The following is a 20,902-nucleotide window of genomic DNA, read 5'->3' as shown; positions in this document are numbered from 1 at the left end:
GTCTATAAACCATAAGAGGAGGAGGACACTGTCCACAGGAACTTTATGGGAGAAGGGAATTTTGCCCCTATTCTCAGAGATCTAATGAAGAAATCCCACATGTTTACAATCTACGAAGTACTTTTTTTACAGGATAATTTCAGAGGGGCTAAATTATCCTGTTACATCCTGACATTCTGAGTGGCAGGTAAGATAGGAACTCTTGCCTGATTTTAGGAAAAGAAGGCTAAGACCCAGCACTGAGGTCACCTGCCCAGAGTAACCCAGAACTAAGTGGCAGAGTGGAGACCAGGGACCCACGCCTTCTTTCTGGGGTCTTTGCTAGTTAACCACACCCAAATGAAACCAATGGGGACAGAAAGAAGCTCAGCCAGCTCTTCCCAAACTAATTTGTGGCATGCAGCCTGCTTCACTAGCTAGCATCCACCGTGTTTTGCATCATTCATTCTACCCGAAGTTTGGAAATTGCCAGGGTTGACCTTGGTGCCCCCATCCCTCTCTGAAAATGACCCCTGCCCTTAGGAATCATAGCAACCAAGTAGTCTGACCTCAGATGACAAATAGGGCCCATGAGAGGCAGGAACAGTTCCAAGTCCACAATACAGCCAGTGAGTGGCATTTATAAATTTTAAAAAAATGTTTACTTTCATACTCACAAGGACGGCTATCACCAAGGGAGGAAACAAAGAAAAAGAAAAAGAAAAAGAAAAAGGGAAGTAAATGTTGGTGAGAACTTAGAGAAATTGGAACCTTCATGCATTGCTGGTGGGAACAGAAAATGGTACAGCCACTGCAGAACATGGTTTGGCCATTCCTTAAAAACTTAAACATAGGACTACCATATGATCTAGCAATTCCACCACTAGGTACACACACGAAAGAATTGAAAGCAAGGAACCAAACAGATGTTTGGATACCCACGTTCACTGCGGCATTATTACAATAGCCAAAAGGTGGAAACAATGTAAGTGTCCATTGATGGAGGGATGGATAAGCCGAATGGGCTCTCTACATACAACAGGGTATTACTCGGCCTTAAAAAGGGGGGAAATTCTGACACCTGCTACATGAATGAACCTCGAAGACATCATGCTAGGTGAGATAAGCCAGTCACAAGAGGACAAGTATTATATGATTCCACTTACAAGAGGTACGGGTAAGAGGGAAGGTCAGAGAGACAGGAAACAGAACAGAGATTTGCACGGGCTGAGGAGAGGGAAGAATGGGGAGTCCTGACCTAATGAGTTCCTATCTGGGATGATGAGACAGAAATGGGTGGTGGTGACGGGTACAATATTGTGAATGTACTCAGTGCAAAGAACTTGTACACTTGAAAACGGTGAAAATGGCGACTTCTATGTTATGTATATTTTACCACAATGAGAAAAAACATATTTATTGAGCATCAACCACACATAAGACACTGTGGACTTTACCTCAAGGGGCCTATTGCTTTCAAGAGAGCTGAATGATGCCAATGCCGATGGCCCTGGGGTGTGAGAAGCCGTGCAGCTGGGCGGAGAAGGTGCCGTGGGAGTTTGGAAGGTGCACAGCTGGGACCAGAATCCCATCCTCCCTTCCACGGCTGCACTCTCTCTCCAGATCACTGCCTTCACCCCAGGAACCCACCCAATGAGGGGGATTTCCTGCCGGATGGCCAGCAGGTGGGAGATGTGGGAGCAGGCAGGAACCTTGGGGGCATGGAGGGAAGGTGGCTCGATCTCACTGGAGGGCAGCCACCTACTCAGCTCAGCTGCTCTGGGCTGTGTTTTGAAACACTGCTGCGGATGTAATGATTCTGGGTGGAGGACGTTTAGGAGCCAAATGAGTTTGTGTGAACAAAAGGCAACCCTCGATCGGGGACTGTCCAGGGCTCTCGGGGAGTTTCATTTCCTTCCTTGTTCTTGCCCTGAAAGGAGCAGCCTTAAGAAAAACCGTACACATTAAGAAGTGTTTAGACTTGAGACCCAATGAATTGATTTTTAAAAACAGATCCCGCTGGAACAGCTTCTGGTAATGAAAAGTATAAAATTCACCAGGCGTCTTATCCTCCCCTCCCTGTGACAGTGGGCTTTTGTCTAGCTGAGCATCCTCTGGGGAGCAAGGCAGGCTTGGGGGACTGAGCCGTGACCCGGGGTGGGGCTGGCCTGGAGCCCCTGAGTTTGGGGGCAGGCTTCCAGAAACACAATCGCCTCTGAGGTGGCCTGGGGGTGCTAAGAAGGGAAGCAGGCCAACCTCGACAGGAGAGGAAGAAGGAGGACTCCGATGTGACTGACCTCGTGCTCCTTGCTTTAAAAATAACTCTATAGGCTTAAAAAAAAAAAAAAAAAGGTCTTGAGAAAAAGCCCCAGGGTCAGGTCAGAAGATTCCCATTCAATTAAGTAAGTAAAATAAGGCTCTCTGCCTCTCTCTGCGGGGTGGGGGACAGTGCTATCTTGTCTCTGGGCGCGTCTATCTGGTACCTCAGTGTGCTTTGCCCCACTCGTCCTTTGAAAATAAACACCCAGTAGAGGGGCTGAAGAGGAGGCTCTTGGGCAGAGGCAGTTTTGAGAAGGGGGCCTGTGGTGCCTGGAAGTGAAGCTGGGGGGAGACAAGGAAGCAGGCCTGTCTCCCGTGTTGTCACCCTAACATTTGCTCACACCCAGAGAGGAAGCCCGGTGGCAGAGCTCCACCAAAGGAGGGCCGCCAGCTTGGCAAAACAATAAAAAGGCCAAAGGAAAAACATCCTGGTTCCGAGGAGGAAGAGGGAGGTGGGAGGGAGGCCGGCAGGAGGACGAAATGAGATGCGGCCCTGGGCCTTCACACGCTGTGCGTGGCCCCCTGACTTCGGCTAAGTCCTGCCGTGAATTTGCTCCGTAGCCCTGTGTGACGGGGCCCAGGACTCTAAGGAAATCCAAGCAACATCACTTGTCTGGAAAGTTTACTGTGTTAGAAGATGTACACAGTGGGATGATGCCGCAGCACGGAGGGCCTGCTGAGAGGGGCAGGGGAAGGGAGCAGGACAGGGCTGTCACGGCCTGTCCCAGGGTGGGGTGCTCTCATGGCCAGCCCCGTGGGAGCCCCTGGGGCTGCATGAATAAAACCTATTTAAAGACCAAAATTTAAAGTTTACTAATAGGTGGGGCGCCTGGGTGGCTCAGTTGTTAAGTGTCTGCCTTTGGCTCAGGTCATGATCCCAGGGTCCAGGGATCGAGCCCCGCATCAGGCTTCCTGCTCGGTAGGGAGCCTGCTTCTCCCTCTCCCACTCCCTCTGCTTGTGTTTCCTCTTTTGCTGTGTCTCTCTCTGAAAATAAATAAATAAAATCTTTAAAAAACGAAGTTTACTAATAGGCTTTTACAATTAAGATTGGGAAACTTGACAATTCAAACATAACCAATCTTTTAAATCAGTTGTATGCCCCAGCTAGTTAAGAAAAAGAGAAAAAATCAAGGGAGAAGAAAGGAAGAGGGCAGGAAAGAGAAATAAAACAAAAAGGGAAGGGAGAAACTTACAGAGAGAAGGAAAGAGATTAAAGTTAGGGAGACTAATGACCAAAGCAGGATCATGACAATGATGACAACAATGATGACCACAGCAGCCCATACGAGGCACCATGCCAGGCATTTCACACAGACTGTCCCAGTCAATCCTCACCACAACCCTGGCAGGTGGGCGCCATTATTATCCCCCATTTTGTTGATAAGGAAACTGAGGTGTCGAGAGATCAAGTAGATGCCCAAGATTCCATAGCAACTACTACACTGGGACCCCAGCCCAGGTCTGTCTGACTCCAAAGGTCAATCTAAAAAACAACAAACAAACAAAAAAAACCCAGAACCCAGAATTTTAAAAAAAGAATGAAGGATGAGAAAGGAAAGCGCAAGACAAAGACAAAAAGACGAAGAGCTACAGGGAAATGGCAACCTAGTCTGAAAGGACAAGCCAGGGAGACACAGGCAGGGCTCCCCAGGTGGGCTTCCGGGGCATCTCCCTGAGGACGCCTGGATTCAAACTGCCGTTTCAGGACCCAAGTACCACATCTTGGCAGCCTATGGGGCCCACTGTCCAAAAGGAATTAAGTGTATGGACAGGATGAGATGAAAAAAGCAAGGGAGAGAGGGAAGAGTTGGTAGACCCCATGTGAGCAAGAAAAAGCCATAAGATAAGGATAGTCGAGGCTCTGAATGTGTGACGGAGAAACTAACGGGACCATAAACAAGCAAAGGGAGGGCAGGTTCTTGGGGAGGAAGGGGTGACATGTCTGCGTTTCTAATGGTTATCTGTTGTGTTGAGAGTGAACCACGATACACGTGTACATATTTGGCAGGCGGCTGAAGGCAGGGACCTGGATATCTGAAGAGAAGAAAGGTAGTTGTGGGAATCACCCCCCCAGAGAAAATAGGTGAAGCCATGCTGTGTCTTCCCTCCATGCCTCTGTTTTGTGGACCTCCCTACCTAAATGCCCTCCCTTTCCCTCGGGCTTCTAGCAAAATCTGACTCGTTCCTCACAACCAGCTAGAGAACACCACTTCCAAGAAGCCTTCCCCAGAGAACTCGCTCCCTCTCAACTACTGTTTTATCTTGTTATACAACTATAATTTATTTGGTCGTATTTCTACATCCTTTAGGAAAAACTGGTGGCTCCTGGGAGGTGCTCAATAAATACTCACTAAACTGAGTTGCAGGTGAAAGGTCAAGGGCAGGCCTGTGAAGAACATCCCACTTGGTAGGAGGGGGAGGAGATGAAAGAGCTAGTCACCCAGACCGGAAGCCACTGACAGGACGGAGATGGCGGACTGAAAAGAGGCCAGTGAGATTTTCTAGAATGTTCTCCTCTCTCTCCCTCCTCTCCTACTTTCTACTCGTCTGCCCACATGTACCTGCTTGCTGAAGACCCTCCTCACCCGGAGTAATAATAGTAAGGCCCGATGCATGCTTACAACGCCTCTCCAGGTGGATGACCTTTAATCTCACCCCGACAGCAGCACTGTGAGGTGGACGGAACTGGCAGTATAGTCTTCATTTTTGCAGATATGACAACAGTCTCAGAGACGGGATGCCTGGCCCGGCTCATAGTCAGTTCACTGTCTTCTGACTCAAATTACTCGCTGTGTCTGCATTTAAAGTGCATTCACAATCATAATTATATTTGCTCCTCCTCCTCCTTGAAAGCATTGTCAAGGAAGCAGGAGAGGTATCATTAGTCCCGATTCTAACACAAGGAAAGGAAGACCCAGGGACATGAGGCAGATGCCCCGGGCCACGTAGCTAGAAGGCGAAGGGGTTAAGACCGTCAGAGGTCGTGAGTTGCCACTGGCATCTCTCTGTCCTAACCCTGCCTGCAGCCACACACAGCAGTATGCCGTCACTGCCAGGCATGGCCATATTCTAAATAATTCCCAGTCAACCACAGGAATTCACCTGCCAATGAACATGGTCCTCTTGGAAGAGACCCCTTTAAGACCATACTTAGTCCAGTAACACTGTTACTCCTCAAGCTGTTTCCTAAGATCCTCTCACCTTTAACAGAGCCTAAGGAACAGTCTCAAGTTTCCTGAATAATGACACATTTTCATCCCCTGGTAATGGATTTGGGTTATCCTGGAAACAGACAAAAATCCAAAGCCCAATCTAATGACTGATGCAGGAGACTGAGATACGTGACCCCATTTTGGTTCCGGGATGAGGTTTAAGGGCAAACACCAATGAGCTGCTGCTGGTGACCCAGGCACTGGATCCACAGGTCACTCCCGACTCCTTCAAATGCTTTTTGAGGGCTGCATCAATAACTACAAAGATCCTGACCTAAAGGAGGTCTACCCTTTGGCCCCAGAGCTCCTACTCTGATTTTAAAGGCCTATTATTTTTAAGTCACCCCTCACATACTGCTTTTATTGAATCCTAATTAAGCCGGTCTCTTCAGATGATTATGGGTGAGGGCTATATTGGTGGCACTTAGTTTTCCCGACTTCAAGTCTTCCATTCTTGCTCTTTCCTCCCTGCATTGGAAGCTAAGGATGGAGAGAAAGTTCTAGGAATACCAAGAAGTGAGGCTGGCAGGGCCCAGGGTCAGGGTAGGCGGATCAAGGAACAAATGTCCTTGGAAGGTGGACTTGAGTCTTTTGCATTCAGAACTTGTCCCCCATCCAATGAACCTGGAGGTGAAGGGCGTATTGTCGTCAATACAAAGGTCAGGATAGACAGGCATTGGTTTCAGCAGCATCACCATGGCGCCAGAATTTACAGAGCTCCCCTGCCCCAGCAACAAGCAATCTGTTTCACAGGGATAGAGGACGCTTACATTCTGTAAGTAAGGCCCACTAATAGCCCCTTTAACAGATGAGAAACCAAAGGCACAGAGAGGCTGAGTAACCCACCAAGGTCCCCCAGCCTGCAGGTCTGAACTGAGGCTGCCTGCCTCCCAAGCCTGGACCTCCCCAGGTCCATGACTGCAAAGCCACAGGGCTCTCATCCACACCCTGGCAAGAGATGATTCCAGAACATGTCTCACTGCATGGCACAACAAAAGTTCTGGTGGCCCAAAGGCTACAGGAATGACATTCATGCCCAGGTTGAGCTGTTTCCATCTCCCTCTACCACTAAGAAAAGGAAAAATGGAGTGGTTTTCAGTACTAGCCTAACTCATGATAATCACTAGTAACAACCTTGTGCAAAGAACAACATCCAACCATTCCAACCCGGTGTCTCTCTCCTGTATTCCCGCTGTTCTGTCCTCCAAAGTGACTGCTTCAATGCACACGGACAAGGACGGCCCAGGGTCAGCCAGCGAGCTTGACCCTGGCCTCCCCTTCTTCTAGTCACCTGTCTTCCTCTTTGGTCTTCATCTCCCGACTTATCAAAGACATTGAGCAGAAATCTGTCACATGTGTCAAATCTGTCTCCGTACTTCCAGTAGCCCAGTTCCTTCCCACCAGAAACACGGGGGCTGCTGTTATTAAGGGTCTCCAGTGAGATCCAAGTTGCCCCTCGAGGCCCCTGCAACCGCAGGAACGGAGAGCACGGAGCCTGCCTGCCACACCACCTGACCTGGTAGCCTTCCTCGAACATTCTTACGTGGTGGGAAAGCCAGGAGAATACCATGAAGCTCAGGTATCCCAGAACCAAAGTATAGAGCGAAAGGAATGTGTCCATTTTTAACAGCATGTGTGGACTTAGAGATGGGCTTTGCAGCTCCTTAGATCTTCTGACAGGAGCCCTAGGTCACGTGGGAGCTGGTGCTGCTGCAGTATCACCTGGGTAGTAGGTCGCTACCAGCTGGACAGATGCTTCCTGGGCCAAGGCTGAAGACGGATATAACCCAGTCCTCCTCTAAAGGAGCTAGAGGTCCAGCAGGCTCACAGGTGTCCCTCACACAGGCTCCACAGCTCCCGGATCCTCAGCTAGGAAGCCAGGTGTTGAGTCTCCTCACATGTCAGGCCAGCATCATGGAAGTCAAAATGTATTCACAGAATAAACCTGATACCCTTAGAAATAAAGCTTTCAGCATGGGATGGACCAACACTTTATTTCATAAGTAAGAAAATGGAAGGCCCAGAGTAGGAAGCAATAGGCCCAAAGTTACCCCGTGTCTAAGAGGCAGAGCCAAGCCTTGACCCTGAACTTCTGGTGCCTCCGGCCACTCCCATTGCTGGAGCATCACTTCCACAATGAGCTATAGCTCTGTCACTGTCATGGTTGTGAAATTGCTTCCCTGGTTTCCAGAACTTTTCCAGGAACAACTGTGTCTGTGAAATGCAGCCAGTCACATCACTCCGTTGGAAGCGTCTGGATTTGTCAGATATCTCCCAATCTAAGGTGACCTCTAATCTTGTACCATGTCCTGAACAAAGAGACCAAAAGTTTCTGAGCACAAAGTAAAATTTACTCGTTCTGGCTAGAAATCAACCAGGGTAGATGAGCCAAAAGAGTGAAAGCCCTTTTCCCTACTTAGTTCGGAAATAAGTCCATCATTTAATGAATGAAGAAAGCTTTTTGGAGAGAGAGAGAAGGAGGGGAGGGGAAAAGAGAGAGGGAGAAAAAGAATCCTGAGCAGGCTCCATGCCCAGCACAAAGTACAGTGTTCAATCTCAGGACCCTGAGACCATGACCAGAGTTGAAATCGAGAGTCGGGGGCTTAACCAACTGAGCCAGCCAGGCACCCCAAGAAAGCTTTATAAAGGTCCCTTCAAACCCAGAGAGTCCAAGATTCTCTGAAGGTAAAGAGGATTCTCAAAATGTTCTTACAGACTGAAAACGGAAATCTAATTTTGCCCTGTATGTCACAATTTAAAGGATCAATTATTGCCAATGAAATAACTCTCATTTAGAAAGATACAAGGTCTCTGTGGCATTCTCTTGCCCCACCCCAAATCTTGCATTCCAGTTCTTTCTAAAATACCGTGTTTCCCTTCTGCCTGGCCACTTTGCCCACAGCATTTGGCTCGGCTGCCTCCCTGCCCAGACACAGCCCCCCTAACACGACATGGCGGAAGGCTGCTGCCCGCTCTGGAGGAACCCACCTCCATCAGCGGTGTCCGCCATGTTCCTGATAGTTGGATGCCCTGCAGAGTCAGTCACCCACCAAAACACCTTCTCTTCAACTTGATTCAGACCACAGAATGAGGTGGAGCCCCAGAAACTTCCAGAAATGTGGTTAGTAGAGAGATGTTATGATTGGCCACACCCAACACACACGCACGGGTGCGCACACACACACAAACACACACACACCATTATCTGAAGACATCTGGATAAAAAAGAAAGGCAGAAGAAATGTTCTGTGTTTTAATCAAACTGCCTGGTAATACACAGGGTGTGGTGAGATCTACATAATCATACAATGCTGTTGAAATAATCTGGTACCGTTTGGTAGTAGGGTAAGGAATTTTAACAATTTCCACATCCAGGAATTAACACTAAGCAAATAATCAGAGACAAATATAAAAACTGATGCACAAATATGTTCATCACAGCATTATTTATGACAGTAAAAAATTGGAAAAAGCTATATAGCCAATAAAGACATAGCTAAAAGTTATAATGGGACAGTATCCTTTCTGGATATCATATGGAAATATACATGTGTCATATATATGGGGGGCTGTAGGGGTATGTATCCTATTTTTTTTAAGTAAGCTCTACATCGTGGGGCTCAAACTCACAACCCCAAGATCAAGACATGCTTTACGACTGAGCTGGCCAGGCACCCCTGTGTATCCTATTGTGAAATATATACTTTTATATTCCTTATAACTGAGATCTATAATAATTACTAATGTTTTAATATGCTTCTAGTAGTTGGAATGTAGGTGATATTTCATTTGCTGCTTTCATTTTTCTGTAACTTCCAAATCGTATATGCTACACATAAAAAACTTACATAATCAGAAAAAAATAAATGTTATGATTTTTATTTTATTATTTTTTAATGTTACACTTTTCAAAAGGCAAAGATGACGATGCAGCTTGAAAATACCTCAATGTTCGCACTTCGTCTTCAGCCTCAGTCAAAAATGTCACCCCACGGCCTCACTGTTGACTGACAGCAAGGCAGGTTTCCAGAGGAAACAAATGTCAGAGAGGAGGGGGCCCCTGACTGACAGGGAGAGTCATCCTCGCCTTCTGAGGGCTCCTGGGCCAACAAGGGAGCAGGAATGCAATCAACAGACAAACACACTAGAGACATACATCTAAACCCGAACTCCAGAGACCCCCCTACCACAGCAACACCCCAGCCCAGGCACCCCAGACTGCCCCACAGTAACGATGCAGCCCCTCTACCATCTGCGCTCTCCCTCGGCTGGAGAAGACCGTCCAGTCCGCTGTCCTATTGCACTGAGAGGTAAAGTATGAGGAAGGTATTGCCCATCCCGTGTTCAAAGATCCAAGAACATGAGGGCTGCTCAGTCAGAGCAGCGTTCTTCTTTCTACCTCCAATTTTTGTATGTGGACCTATTTTCCCTTTATCATAAATGGTTCCCTTTAGCATCCATTTACTCAACAAATACCATGAGTGCTTACCACGGGTCAGGCACTGAACTAGCCCTGCCTTCCCACCTTCATTTCCTGCCTTGTCTTCCCATCTCCTCTCCACATCACTCCTCTGCTAAAACCCCTCATGGGGTCAAGCAGAAAATCTGACTGTCCTATCGAGGTTCTCAGGACCCTACGTGATCTAGCCACAGCGGCCTTCCTTCTTTCCAATCCCAAGACATGAAAGCTTGTTCTGGCCTTCGCACTGGCTGTTCCCTCTGCCTAGAGGACGGTTGCACACATCGTGCACCCAGTCTGCAGGACAGGATGGGGTCTGGAATGTTATACGCAACTGCCTGGCATGGTTAGAAGGGGAGGCAGCCAAGAAGAGGCTGGAGCGTCAGCAGGGCAGGGGCTGCAGACCTGGTATCCCAGCAAGGAGTCTGGATTTTTTATTTTACTTCATTTTATTCTAAGTACAATGCAAAGCCCTTGGAGGGTTTTTGGCCTGAGAGTGAGGTGACCTGAATTACATTTAAGAAGATTGCCCTGGGCCCTGTGAACAGGATCAGAGGGAGAGCATGCATGGAGGCAGGGAGAGCAAAACAGAGCCGTGGAGATTGTGAGGGCAGATTTGCGATCTGTGGAGAAGCAGAAGCAACTGGAGTCCCCTCCCTGCTCCCCCAGAACAAAGATGCAGAGGGTGAGGGAAGGAGACACATGCTGAATGCTTGTCAGCTTCTCATTTAAGACCCTGTCGCCATCATCCCCTTGGCCAGGTAATCACCAGGCTCTCCAGCTGTCCCCCTGTAAATGGTCCCTGCTTTGCTCTCTTTCCATGTCCACTGCCCCCATTCTAGTCCATGCCTTCAGTGTTTTCCTCCCAACATGCTGATAAGCTGCCTGCTAGCATTCCCAGATTTCTGAATTAAGTCCCGGACTGTAGGAAGGACAGACCCATGTGTGGTTCATCTGCGAGCCCCAGCTCCAAGCACAAAGGAACACTGACCAAGCAAACAGTACTGCTCCTTCCTCAAGAGCTCTCAGAGGCTCCTCAGATGAAAATAAATGCTGCAAGCAGGCCTTTAAAGCCCTCCACGATCGGCCCGAATCCACCTTTCCAGTCTGGTCTTCGCTCCACCGACTCTGGACCCTAACAGGTGCACTCTTCCCTGGACTTCCTGGCTACTGACCACTTCCAATTAAAAAGTCAAGCTTTTCAGGTCCACCTGCATGGCTCAGTCGGTAAAGCACCTACTCTTGATTTCAGCTCAGGTCACGATCTCAGGATTGTAGGATGGAGCCCCTAGCTGGGCTCCTACTCAGTGGGGAGTCTGCTGGAGATTTTCTCCTTCCCCCTCCCTCTACCCCTCGTGACCCCTGTGCATTCTCTCTCTCTCTCAAATATTTTTTTTTAAAAAGATTTTATTTATTTGACAGAAAGAAACGCAGCCAGAGAGGGAACACAAGCAGGGGGAGTGGGAGAGGGAAAAGCTGGCTTTCCACCAAGCAGGGAGCCTGATGCGGGGCTTGAACCCAGGACTCTGGGATCACAACCCGAGCCGAACGCAGATGCTCAACAACTGAGCCACCAAGGCGCCCCTCTCTCAAATAATTTTTTAAAAAGATTTCATTTATTTATTTGACAAAGAGAGAGAGAGTGCGCATAAGTGGTGGGGAGGGGTAGCGGGAAAAGGAGAAGTAGACCCCCTGCTGCACAGGGAGCCCAGCACAGGGCTCGATCTCAGAACCCCGGGATGACGACCTGGGCCGAAGGCAGATGCTTAACCAACTGAGCCACCCAGGCATCCCTAAAGTAACTAACTTTTTTAAGAAGGGAAGGGAAGGGAAGGGAAAGGAAAGAAAGGGGAGGGAGTAGGAGTCAGTCTTGAGCTTTGTAGTATGTGGGATTTTGCTGATGCCAATACCCTACTCTGTGCTATCCATATCCCAGTCCACGCTCTCCTCCTGCCTACGTTTCCGGGCCCCAGCAGCCTCTCCACCTCTCCAGTCACCTCTCTCCACACCATTCCTTCGGTCAGTGTGATCTCCTTGTGACCTTTCTGGATCACTAACACACCATCATTTTACTGGTTCCAGCGTGGATGCTGGTGCCCCAACAAGACTCCCGTCTGTGGGAGGCTCCACATCACCTGGCAGAGCTCCCCACACATAGAAAGGGCTCTATCAGTGCTTTCTGGTTTACAGATTAGCCAGACTGACACAGCCTGACACATGGGCCCCACTACAACAAAAGAAGAGGGAAAAGCCAAGATAGAAACATCTTTGTTCTGTCTGTGCAAGATGAAGAGGGAATGGGTCGGAGAGGGCATGCACAGCCGTTAGAAAGAAAACGATTTCACCGCCTCTGAATCGGGGTACCATCCAACCTCTCCTCCTAGTGAACGGGGTTGCGTAACAGCTGCCGCATAACATCAGCCACGTTCCCAGCACAGAGCCCAGTGAGAACATCATCAACTCATTTCGGCAGGGCCCATAATTAACGGCGTAACCTCTGCCATCAATACCGTATGGACTGGCACACAGAGAGGGCACAATTCACCATATCTATATAAAATGACATTTCATACATGTAGACAGACTTACGGTCTTGTCTTGCGCAATTTCCAAAAAAATTTTTTTTTGTTTGGATCTCTACTCTGCAGGACAACCTGTCCCCACGCACCACCACTTCCATAGCCTCCTCCTGCCTCTGTGCCCTGATCTCCAGGAAAGGGCAGGAGCAAGGGACCAAGGAAGAGAGGAAGCAGCATGCTGCACTGGTCCTGGAGATCCCATTGAGAAGACCGAGGCTGCACGATACCGTGGTGAGAACAAATGAATCTGGTCAAACCCATCTGAATTTTGGTTCCTCCGTGTACTGTGCAATCCAAACTCACCAGGCTTCCGTTCCGACCACTGTGAAGGAGCGGTGCTGTCCCTCCCAGAACTTTTTTGAGGCTTAAATGGGAAAACGCCAACCAGACCCCACCGGTGCTCAAAGGCTGCAAGTCCAAGGACAACCCCAAACTGGTCTCCTTCCCTGAAGTGCGGTGGGCAGAGCAAAGCCACGGAAGAAGGCAGTAAGCGGCTAACAACCACAACTGCCATCTGTTCTTTGCTCGCTTTGTGAGAATCTCTGAGATGGCAGCAAGTCAGCTCCAAGAACACAGCTCCCAGCCAGCTCGGCAGGGCCGCTGAAGTCACAGGAGACCGCACAGGCTCCTTCCCCAGCCCCCCAAGCCTAGGTATGCAGTCACTGCCCAGCTGGGCACCAGACCTCTTTTGTTCTTCCTCTACCCACATGGTTCAGGTCTTGGGCAGAAAATACCAGTTCAGCATTTGCACGCCCATCCAGGGAAGCAGTAAAAGGGCTCTTGCAAGGTTAAAAGGATGTGGCGTTTAAACACACCAAACACCACACACACACACACACACACACACACACACACACTCACGCCACAGAGAGTCCCTTTCCCCACAGGCTTCCTTCTACTTGGAGCAGCCTGCATCAACGCAAGTGGGCTTCTCAGGAATCCCCACCACGACCCCTCCCAGCCTCAGCACATGCTCTTCCCTCTGGGGCCCCCTCCCGCCCAGCCTGGGCCGCTGCCCCGGGTCATGCTTCTCCCTGCAGCTCCAGCTAGTTGGCCTGAAAAGTTAGAGCACTTCAGGGGACAGCTATGTAAGGAGGGGCCGGGCTCACAGCGCTTCCTTTGCTCCAGGGAGCTGCATTTTTCTAAGATTATTATTCCTTGGGCTGGCTGCTCAGCTACTCAGCGTCATTTCCCCCTTTGGGTGGGAAAAGTTCTTTCCTTTTGCATTGATTCTCATTAAGACTTAAGCCTTTTTCGTCCCCTTTCATCTGCAGATCTCACAATTAAAGCATGGTCCATGGAGCACACAGAAATCAAGGCATATACACTTAAGCACTCAGAGCTCCGGCTCAGAAGCCCTAAGTTGTTCAAACACACACACACACACACACACACACACCAAGAAAAAGAAAATCTCTAGGACTTAGCATCTTCTCCATCTCCACCGGCTCAAACACCAGCCACAAATTTCATCTGAACAGTCAGCAGGGTGATAGGGGGGTACACAAGTAGGGGACTTGCCGACGAAGGCAGGCAAACACCCCACAGATGAAACACAAGTACGCTTACTCAGCATCGAGAGTCCTGCCCTCTGCCAAGAGGAAAAGGGCTAGAAATGGCCCCCAAAGAAGAAAAGGACATCTCTGGCCCCTGCTGTTGACACCCGCATATCCAGAAGCCCCAGCCATGAGTGCCAGGGACGGACCACCGGTATGCCCACAGCAGAAGGGGCTGCAGGCAGTTTCCCCAACAATCAAATGAAGCACATTATTTCTAAGACTTGGGGCTCATTACCAGCAAGAGCAAGCACCTCCCCCAAACACAAAGACGTTACTACAGACTCACAGAAATCACTTACTGCTGGCTCTCTTGTTCATTGCCGTTTCCCCTCTAAGTTAAGTTGTTTGAACCACCACTAGAAACCAAGCACAGGTCATGTTGGATCCTCAGCCACGGTTAGTAGCTTCTAGCAGTTTTCAACAGGTAATCAATTTCCTCGCTTTACCTCACCTTTCTAACATCCCACCTGAGATCCAGCCTTAGGTCTGCTGAAGAGCAGGCATGACTTGGGTGGGCTTTGCAGGGGGTGCCAGGAGAGACCCACTTACGTAGGGGAAGTTTTGGACTACTCTGGCTCCTGCTACCTGCTCTGGGGACTCCCATGTGCATTCTTCCAAAGCCTCATGCACCCCAGGCCTCCATGGCTCTCAGCTTCCAAAATGTATCAAACTGGAAATGTTGCAAGGCCAAGACTAGCAGTGTTACTGTCACACCTAGGAAGAAGTGTGGGTCCCTTAGGGCAGGGGAATGTCCCTAACTAGCAAAAGAAATCAGCCCCAATTCTTACCTGCTGCATCCCCCTAAGCCAGCTCCCTCCACTATCCCTCTGCCTGTAAGGCCCAGCTTTCTGTGATGTGTAGGGATACCCAGCTGTGAAAAGGAAGGAGACTGGAGTGCAAGCCTTATCCAGCCAGTGTCCCCACAAATCAGCATCCCTCCACCCATCCCTAATAAGATGGGACTCCGCATCTAAGAATGCCCGACCACCAACCAGAGAAACCTGCCCCCAGTTCTTGGGTATCTCCTCTGGAAGGGCCTCGATCCCCTGTACTCCGTCTCCACTTAGAAAACTCACAACATACTACACAGTGTTCCTTAGTTACTTTTCTAGTGTGGGAAAGCCTGGGAATGTTCTCTTTCATGTTGATTCCTTCCCATGGAACTTAAAACAATGTATGTTATAAGTCATCTGAAGTCAGAGTCACAGTGGGTATGTCTCTGATCGGTCTTCTAAAGCTTCTTTCTCCCCTCCCTTCCCTTACTGTTCCGAGTTTCTCAGTCTTGGGCCAGTGGCTTAGAAATTCACAAGGACAAGGCATTCTGCAATGACGGCAATACTACTGAATATGGATTTGAGTTTTTTACTGGGGGTCTGACCTTTTTTTTTTCTTTTTAATTTTTTTCTTATTTAAGTAGGGGAAGCATCCCTAGGTTCAATGAAGCCAGCTAATTCCTATACCAGATAGTGTGTGTGATATGATAAACTTAAATGAATTGCTAATTAGGAAAAGGAAATCTTCTCAAACTTCACCTAAAATTCAAATCAATACCGGTGTTGCCAGCAACCTTGTTTTTCCAGAATAACCCTGAGAGAGAGGGTATGCCTTGTGTCACTCACAGGAAGGCAGTGGCTAACACCACCACATTGCTGACTGTTCAAAGCACTTGTCATTTATTTTTACTTTCGTTTTGTCATGCCATCACTAGGAGGCTAGGGGGAACAGGAATCATCACTTCCATTTCACAGATGGAGAAACTGAGATCAAAAGCGGTGACATTCCCAAGGTCACAATAGTATTGTGTTTGGAATTCCACTGGGTCCTAACCATTTCTTCCAGATCTAAAGAAGAAAATGCATAAAAAGGTCCAGAGGAAAGGGGGCAGGTCCCTTTCTGAGCAGGATAGGCAGTGGCTATGAATGGAGCAGAGGCCCATTGGGAAAGGAAAGAGGTGGGGGGAGGAAAGGCTCAGGGACAGTCCAGTGTCACTGTTTGCCCTGCAGGGTTTTGCCCCTGTAACCCCCCACCTCCACACCATCGCCCCAGTCCCTCCTCTGCTTTTAGAGTGAACCAGTAGAGCGTTGTGTTTCCAACTACATCCTTTGTCCTTTCCAATATCCTCAAGGCTAGAACCCTTAAAAATCAGGTATTTCTATTTAAAAGTTAGGCTCTGTACCTGGAGAGGCCATTTCTGTGTAGCTACAGGAAACGAATGGAATTGGGGAATTTACGGGAAGATGTTATCACCTCCGAGGTGGGAGAAGCACTTTTGGAAAGCTTTGCGGGGGGGGGGGGGGGTCGGTTCTTTTCTATTTTTCAAAGGGAGGTGTTGAGGGGGAGAGGTCTGGGGTGCACCATGGAAGAGAAGTTTTCTTCCAAGGGTTGGGGGGAGAACACGGCGGTCACACCCCCAGTCCCGCCACTGGCGAAAGCGTCTAGGAAAGCCACTCTCCCGCTCGCCGCCCTCCCAGGCTGCCCATCCCTGGGCCACCGCCCCCCCCCCCAACCAGGGACCCGGGTCAGCGGGGGGCCCCGGCCGGGACAGAGCTCGCAGGAGGGCCTAGGGCGGGGGATGCGGCCCAGAAGCGCGCCCACGCCCCCCAGCTCGAGGCTCCTCGGCGCCCGGCGGTGGCTCTCACTCACCCGCGCTCCCGCCTCGGGGGGCCCGGCGCGAGGGTCCCCGGCGTGCGGCGGCGGCCGGCCCGGGGGCCGTGCGGCTGGGGCCGGGGGACGCGAGCCCGCGGCGCTCCCGGGGTGGCGTGGGCGGCGGCGGCGTGGGCGGCAGCTCGCGCTCGGGGCCGGGCTCCGGCGGCCGAGCCAGCCCCGCTCCTGCGAGGGGCGCCCCGCTCGGCGCGCGGAGGGCCGGGGAGGGCGGCCAACCCCGCGTCCCGGGGGCGGCTGGCGGCAGCAGCAGCAGGAGCAGCAGCGGCGGCAGCAGCAGCAGCAGCGGGCGCGGGAGCGGCGGCGAGGCCATGGTGGCGGCGCCCGCCCGCGCTCACATGCCCGGCGCGCGGGGCGGGCGCGGGGCGGCCGCGGGTGCGAGGGAAGCGGGCGGCGGGCGCCGCGCGGGGCCGGGGAAGTGAGCGAAGTGAGGCAGCGAGCGCAGTCCCCGCCTCAAAAGTTGTGGGGAGCCGCAGGCGGGCGGCGGGGCCGGGCTGGCGGGCGCGGCGGAGGCGGAGGCGGCCCCGGCGCCGCTACATGCTAATTAGCCCGGGCGGGCCGCGGGCGGGCGGGCGGCTCCTCCTCGGGTTGACATCACCGGCCGAGGGCGGCCGGGCCGGGGGCGGGGAGAGGGCAGGAAGGGGGCGGGGGCCGGCCGGGGACCGCGGGGTGAGGTCCGCACAGCCGGCCAACTTTGGTCTCTCTTTCTCTCTCTCATTCTCTCTGTCTTTCTCTGTCTCTCTCTCTCTCTCTCTCTCTCTCTCTCTCTCTCACACACACACACACACACACACACACACACGCCCTCCCCACCCCCATTAGGGTTGCTCTGCCATTGGGAGAAAAATCAGAAAAACCGAGTCCTCCCAATCGGGACCGGAATTTCCCAACTCCTTGAATGCCCAGTAAGTGGATGAAAAGCGGGTACTGGGTGATGTGGTTAGCACTAACCAGATTGTACAAAGTGCTTTGGTGTGTGAGAGAAGTGGAACCTGTTCCCCTCTCCCCACCGCGCGAGGTCACTGCCCCTAGCTAATTGGAACTGCCACCCTCCCCTCCCACCATCACCACTCCTCCTCCAGGCCCCAGGGCTGATGCTGGGTTCGCTGCTGCCAAGCCTAACACCTCATCCTGTGCCCAACGCGGGAGTCACCTTATTCTCCAGGGCCTTCTCAAGCCTGGACTCCATCCCCATGGGACCACTGCCTTTGGCTCACACCAAGAGTTCTGCAGAAATGTCACCTCCAGGACACCCAAACAGGCCACCAGGAAAAGAGAAATGAATTCGGGCATGGCTAGGCAAACTCATAATCAGAAAAGGGTTTGCAGATAGAAAATTAAACAAAGGGACACACAGAGATCACTGAATTTTAAATGAATACTTTCAGGGGAGAGATTCAAAGATTCAGTGAAAATAAAATTTCCTGGCAAATAAAGTTCCACTTGTGTCCATATCTCTTTCCTTCCCGGTAAATAAAGGATAAAAAATGTCTAAATTTTAGGGACTGCAAGTATCTTTATTTCTAGATTGAAGAAAAAGGGGCTCAAAATGGGAAAATAATTTGGTCAAAATTCTGAAGCTAGACCCAAAGATCAAGAGATTTACCTGTGAAGGATTGTGTGGCATTATTAATTTTGGTCCCACAATTCAGAATTTGCAATAACCTAGATGATGTCTCAACTGAAATGAATACTGGGGCTCTTGGGAGAATCTTGTCAGTTTCATCAGGGACTCCCCAGCCACCAGATGCTCAGGAAACTATGAGTATGGCCTTCCCTTTCAAGCCTGACTCTCCACCCCACCCCACTTCTTCACTCCTCTCTGCTGTCTCCAGAGCTCCATGACCCCCACCTCCAGGGCAATGAGCAGATCATGGTGTCCAGAGCAGCTGCAGATGGACCTAGGCCCACTTTCTCATGATTCAGTCCAAATGAGTCACTTGGCAGAAAACATAAACGATGCCATGTATAAACAACTTCACCTTAAACAGGGGAGTGGGGAGTAACCATTTGGGTTTATTTTATTTCGTTTATAAAGAACCACAAAACAAACCCAACTTGCCAGGGCTCTCACATGGAATTTCCAGGTCTTTCCAAGAAAGGACCACACAATGATCCCCCGTAAGTAACTTGGTTTACTCTTGTGGCCCCAGCTCAACTTCTTAGGATCCTGCTCTCGTATTAATAGTCAGAGCTGCCCAGCTGCCCAGCTGCAGCCAGACAAGCCCCAACAGGCCAAGACACTGTGCTCGGAGGTTCTGGTCACCACCACGCCCTCCCTTCCTTTTACTCTTCACATAGCACAGGTTGCCCTCCCTGGCAACCAGTGACATTCAAGGGTTTAATGGCCCTTACAGGCTTCTTGTGTGGATTTAGAGATCCCTAGGGAGTCTGCATTGACTACCAAGGCCCAAGGAGCAAACATGCACCTGGGACATGTCCCTCCCTTCTAGGCATCCCAGATTGTCTCTCCCTAATCTTCTCTTTATCGTCTAAGAGAAATAGCCAAAGTCACATCAGCTGGGAAGTGCTTCCCCTGGGGATGAGAAGGGGGAGACCCAGGAGAATGTGGAAAGATTGATCACAGTGAAATGGCCCTGGACACTTTTCTATCACCTTCTAGGAAAAAAGAAGAGAAAACAGCAAGAGACGGAGGCAGAGAGAACCTTAGAAAAAAGAGTCAGCTGGGCCTTCCTGACTTGACCGCTGTTTAACTGTGTGGTCCAAACCTCAGTCTCCTCATCTGTAAAACGAAGATTGTCTGAGATGATTGCTAAGGGTGTGCTCCAGCTCTGGTGTTTTACGGTTCAGTAAAGACCTTCTGATACCGTAGCAAGGAGGTAAGAGACAGGCGTTTAAGGACATTTGTGGTGTTTTCTGCCCAGGGATATAAAAATTGAAACATGAGTTTTGGTCACTGTGGATGGATTGAAAGAGGCCCTTACCGGAGCCAGGGGAGAAATCAGATGACATCTCAGATCCATCCCAGCCCTGGGCATCTACTGACCTAAAATGAATCGGTTGGAGAGCCGGCTTGGATCCAGTTCCCAGACTGAGTGAGGCAGGAGCCAGACATTCCTAACCTCTCCAGAGGTGGGAGTGGGGACCCTCCAAAGCGGATGACAGCGAGCTCCGCAGTCAGCCTGTGTCTTCACCACCCAAAGATGCCTGTAGTGGGAGCTTTGCAGGGGCTTATCCGGCTGCTTGTGTGAGCTAGATTGGGTTTAGGCCAGACTGCAGTACTGAATCGGCCTCCCCCAAATGCTGCTGCTTCGCGTGACCAATGTTTTATTCTTCTGGTTCTCTTAGCAGCCGTAGGCACTCAGGTGAGCGTGTGGCTCTTCTCCACACAGCATTCCCAGGACCCACATGATGGCCGCTCTGTCCTTCTCTAATGTATGTTTTCCAAAGTTGCCCTTGGAATTGACATCCCAATCTGCCGGAAGTCCAAAGAACATGAAAAGAACACAGAGATGTGAGCACAGGAGGTTTGAAAAAGCTGGGCCTGAACGTGCCACGTGGCCCTTCCTCTCACATCCTACCAGAAAGAACATTTGTCACGTGGCTCCCCAAACTGCAAAGGAGTCTGGGAAATAGAGCCTAGGCATAGAGACAAAGAAGGGGAAAAGGGATCTGGGTAGACAGCTAGCAGTCTCTACCCTGCTACTCACTATCAGTAGGACAGGGAAAGGAAAGGGAGGGCAAAGGAGATTCATTGCTCTGGCCTCAGTTTCCTCCTGCATAAAACAAGGGTATTGAATCAGATGATCTCTGAGGGCCCATCTGCGTTAGCATTCTGTGATCCAAGAGGTGATGAAATGTCCTTCTGCACCAAAGTAAACAAGCCTGCAGATTCCTGCTGCAGCTCATCCTGGGCCTGAGGAGTTCTCCTCTGCCAACTGGTGTGGTTGGCGGATCCTGGAGAGAGGGCCTTGGGTTCCCTCCAAGTTCTGTTCCCAAGCTGTTCTCACTCCCTGGCCAAGTCCAGTGATCTCCATTGACCTCAGTCTCCCCACCTGTAGAGTGGGGAGAGAAATCATTACCCTTTGCTGCTTCCCCGGGTGGGTCTGAGGATACAATGAGGTCACCGCCCGGAAGGCATAGAATTCTTCTGACTGAAGCACTCCACACCG

General features: G+C 50.5%; 1 protein-coding gene across 1 annotated transcript in view; it reads right to left on the bottom strand.

Moving 5' to 3' along the window:
* Window positions 1-17,082, bottom strand: part of HEG1 (heart development protein with EGF like domains 1) — a gene marked incomplete at its 5' end in the record, with an annotated part of 87,327 nt that extends 70,245 nt beyond the window's left edge. The window contains one exon of the mRNA XM_080806591.1: window positions 16,752-17,082. Within this exon, the coding sequence (XP_080662717.1) occupies window positions 16,752-17,082 (331 nt within the window). The remainder of the gene's footprint in view (window positions 1-16,751) is intronic.
* Window positions 17,083-20,902: the final 3,820 nt, after the last annotated feature.

This window comes from Martes martes (genome assembly GCF_963455335.1).
Source record: "Martes martes genome assembly, chromosome: 1".
NCBI lineage: Eukaryota > Metazoa > Chordata > Mammalia > Carnivora > Mustelidae > Martes > Martes martes.
Note: the sequence above shows the minus strand (reverse complement) of the source record. Positions and strands in the feature narration are given on the sequence as shown.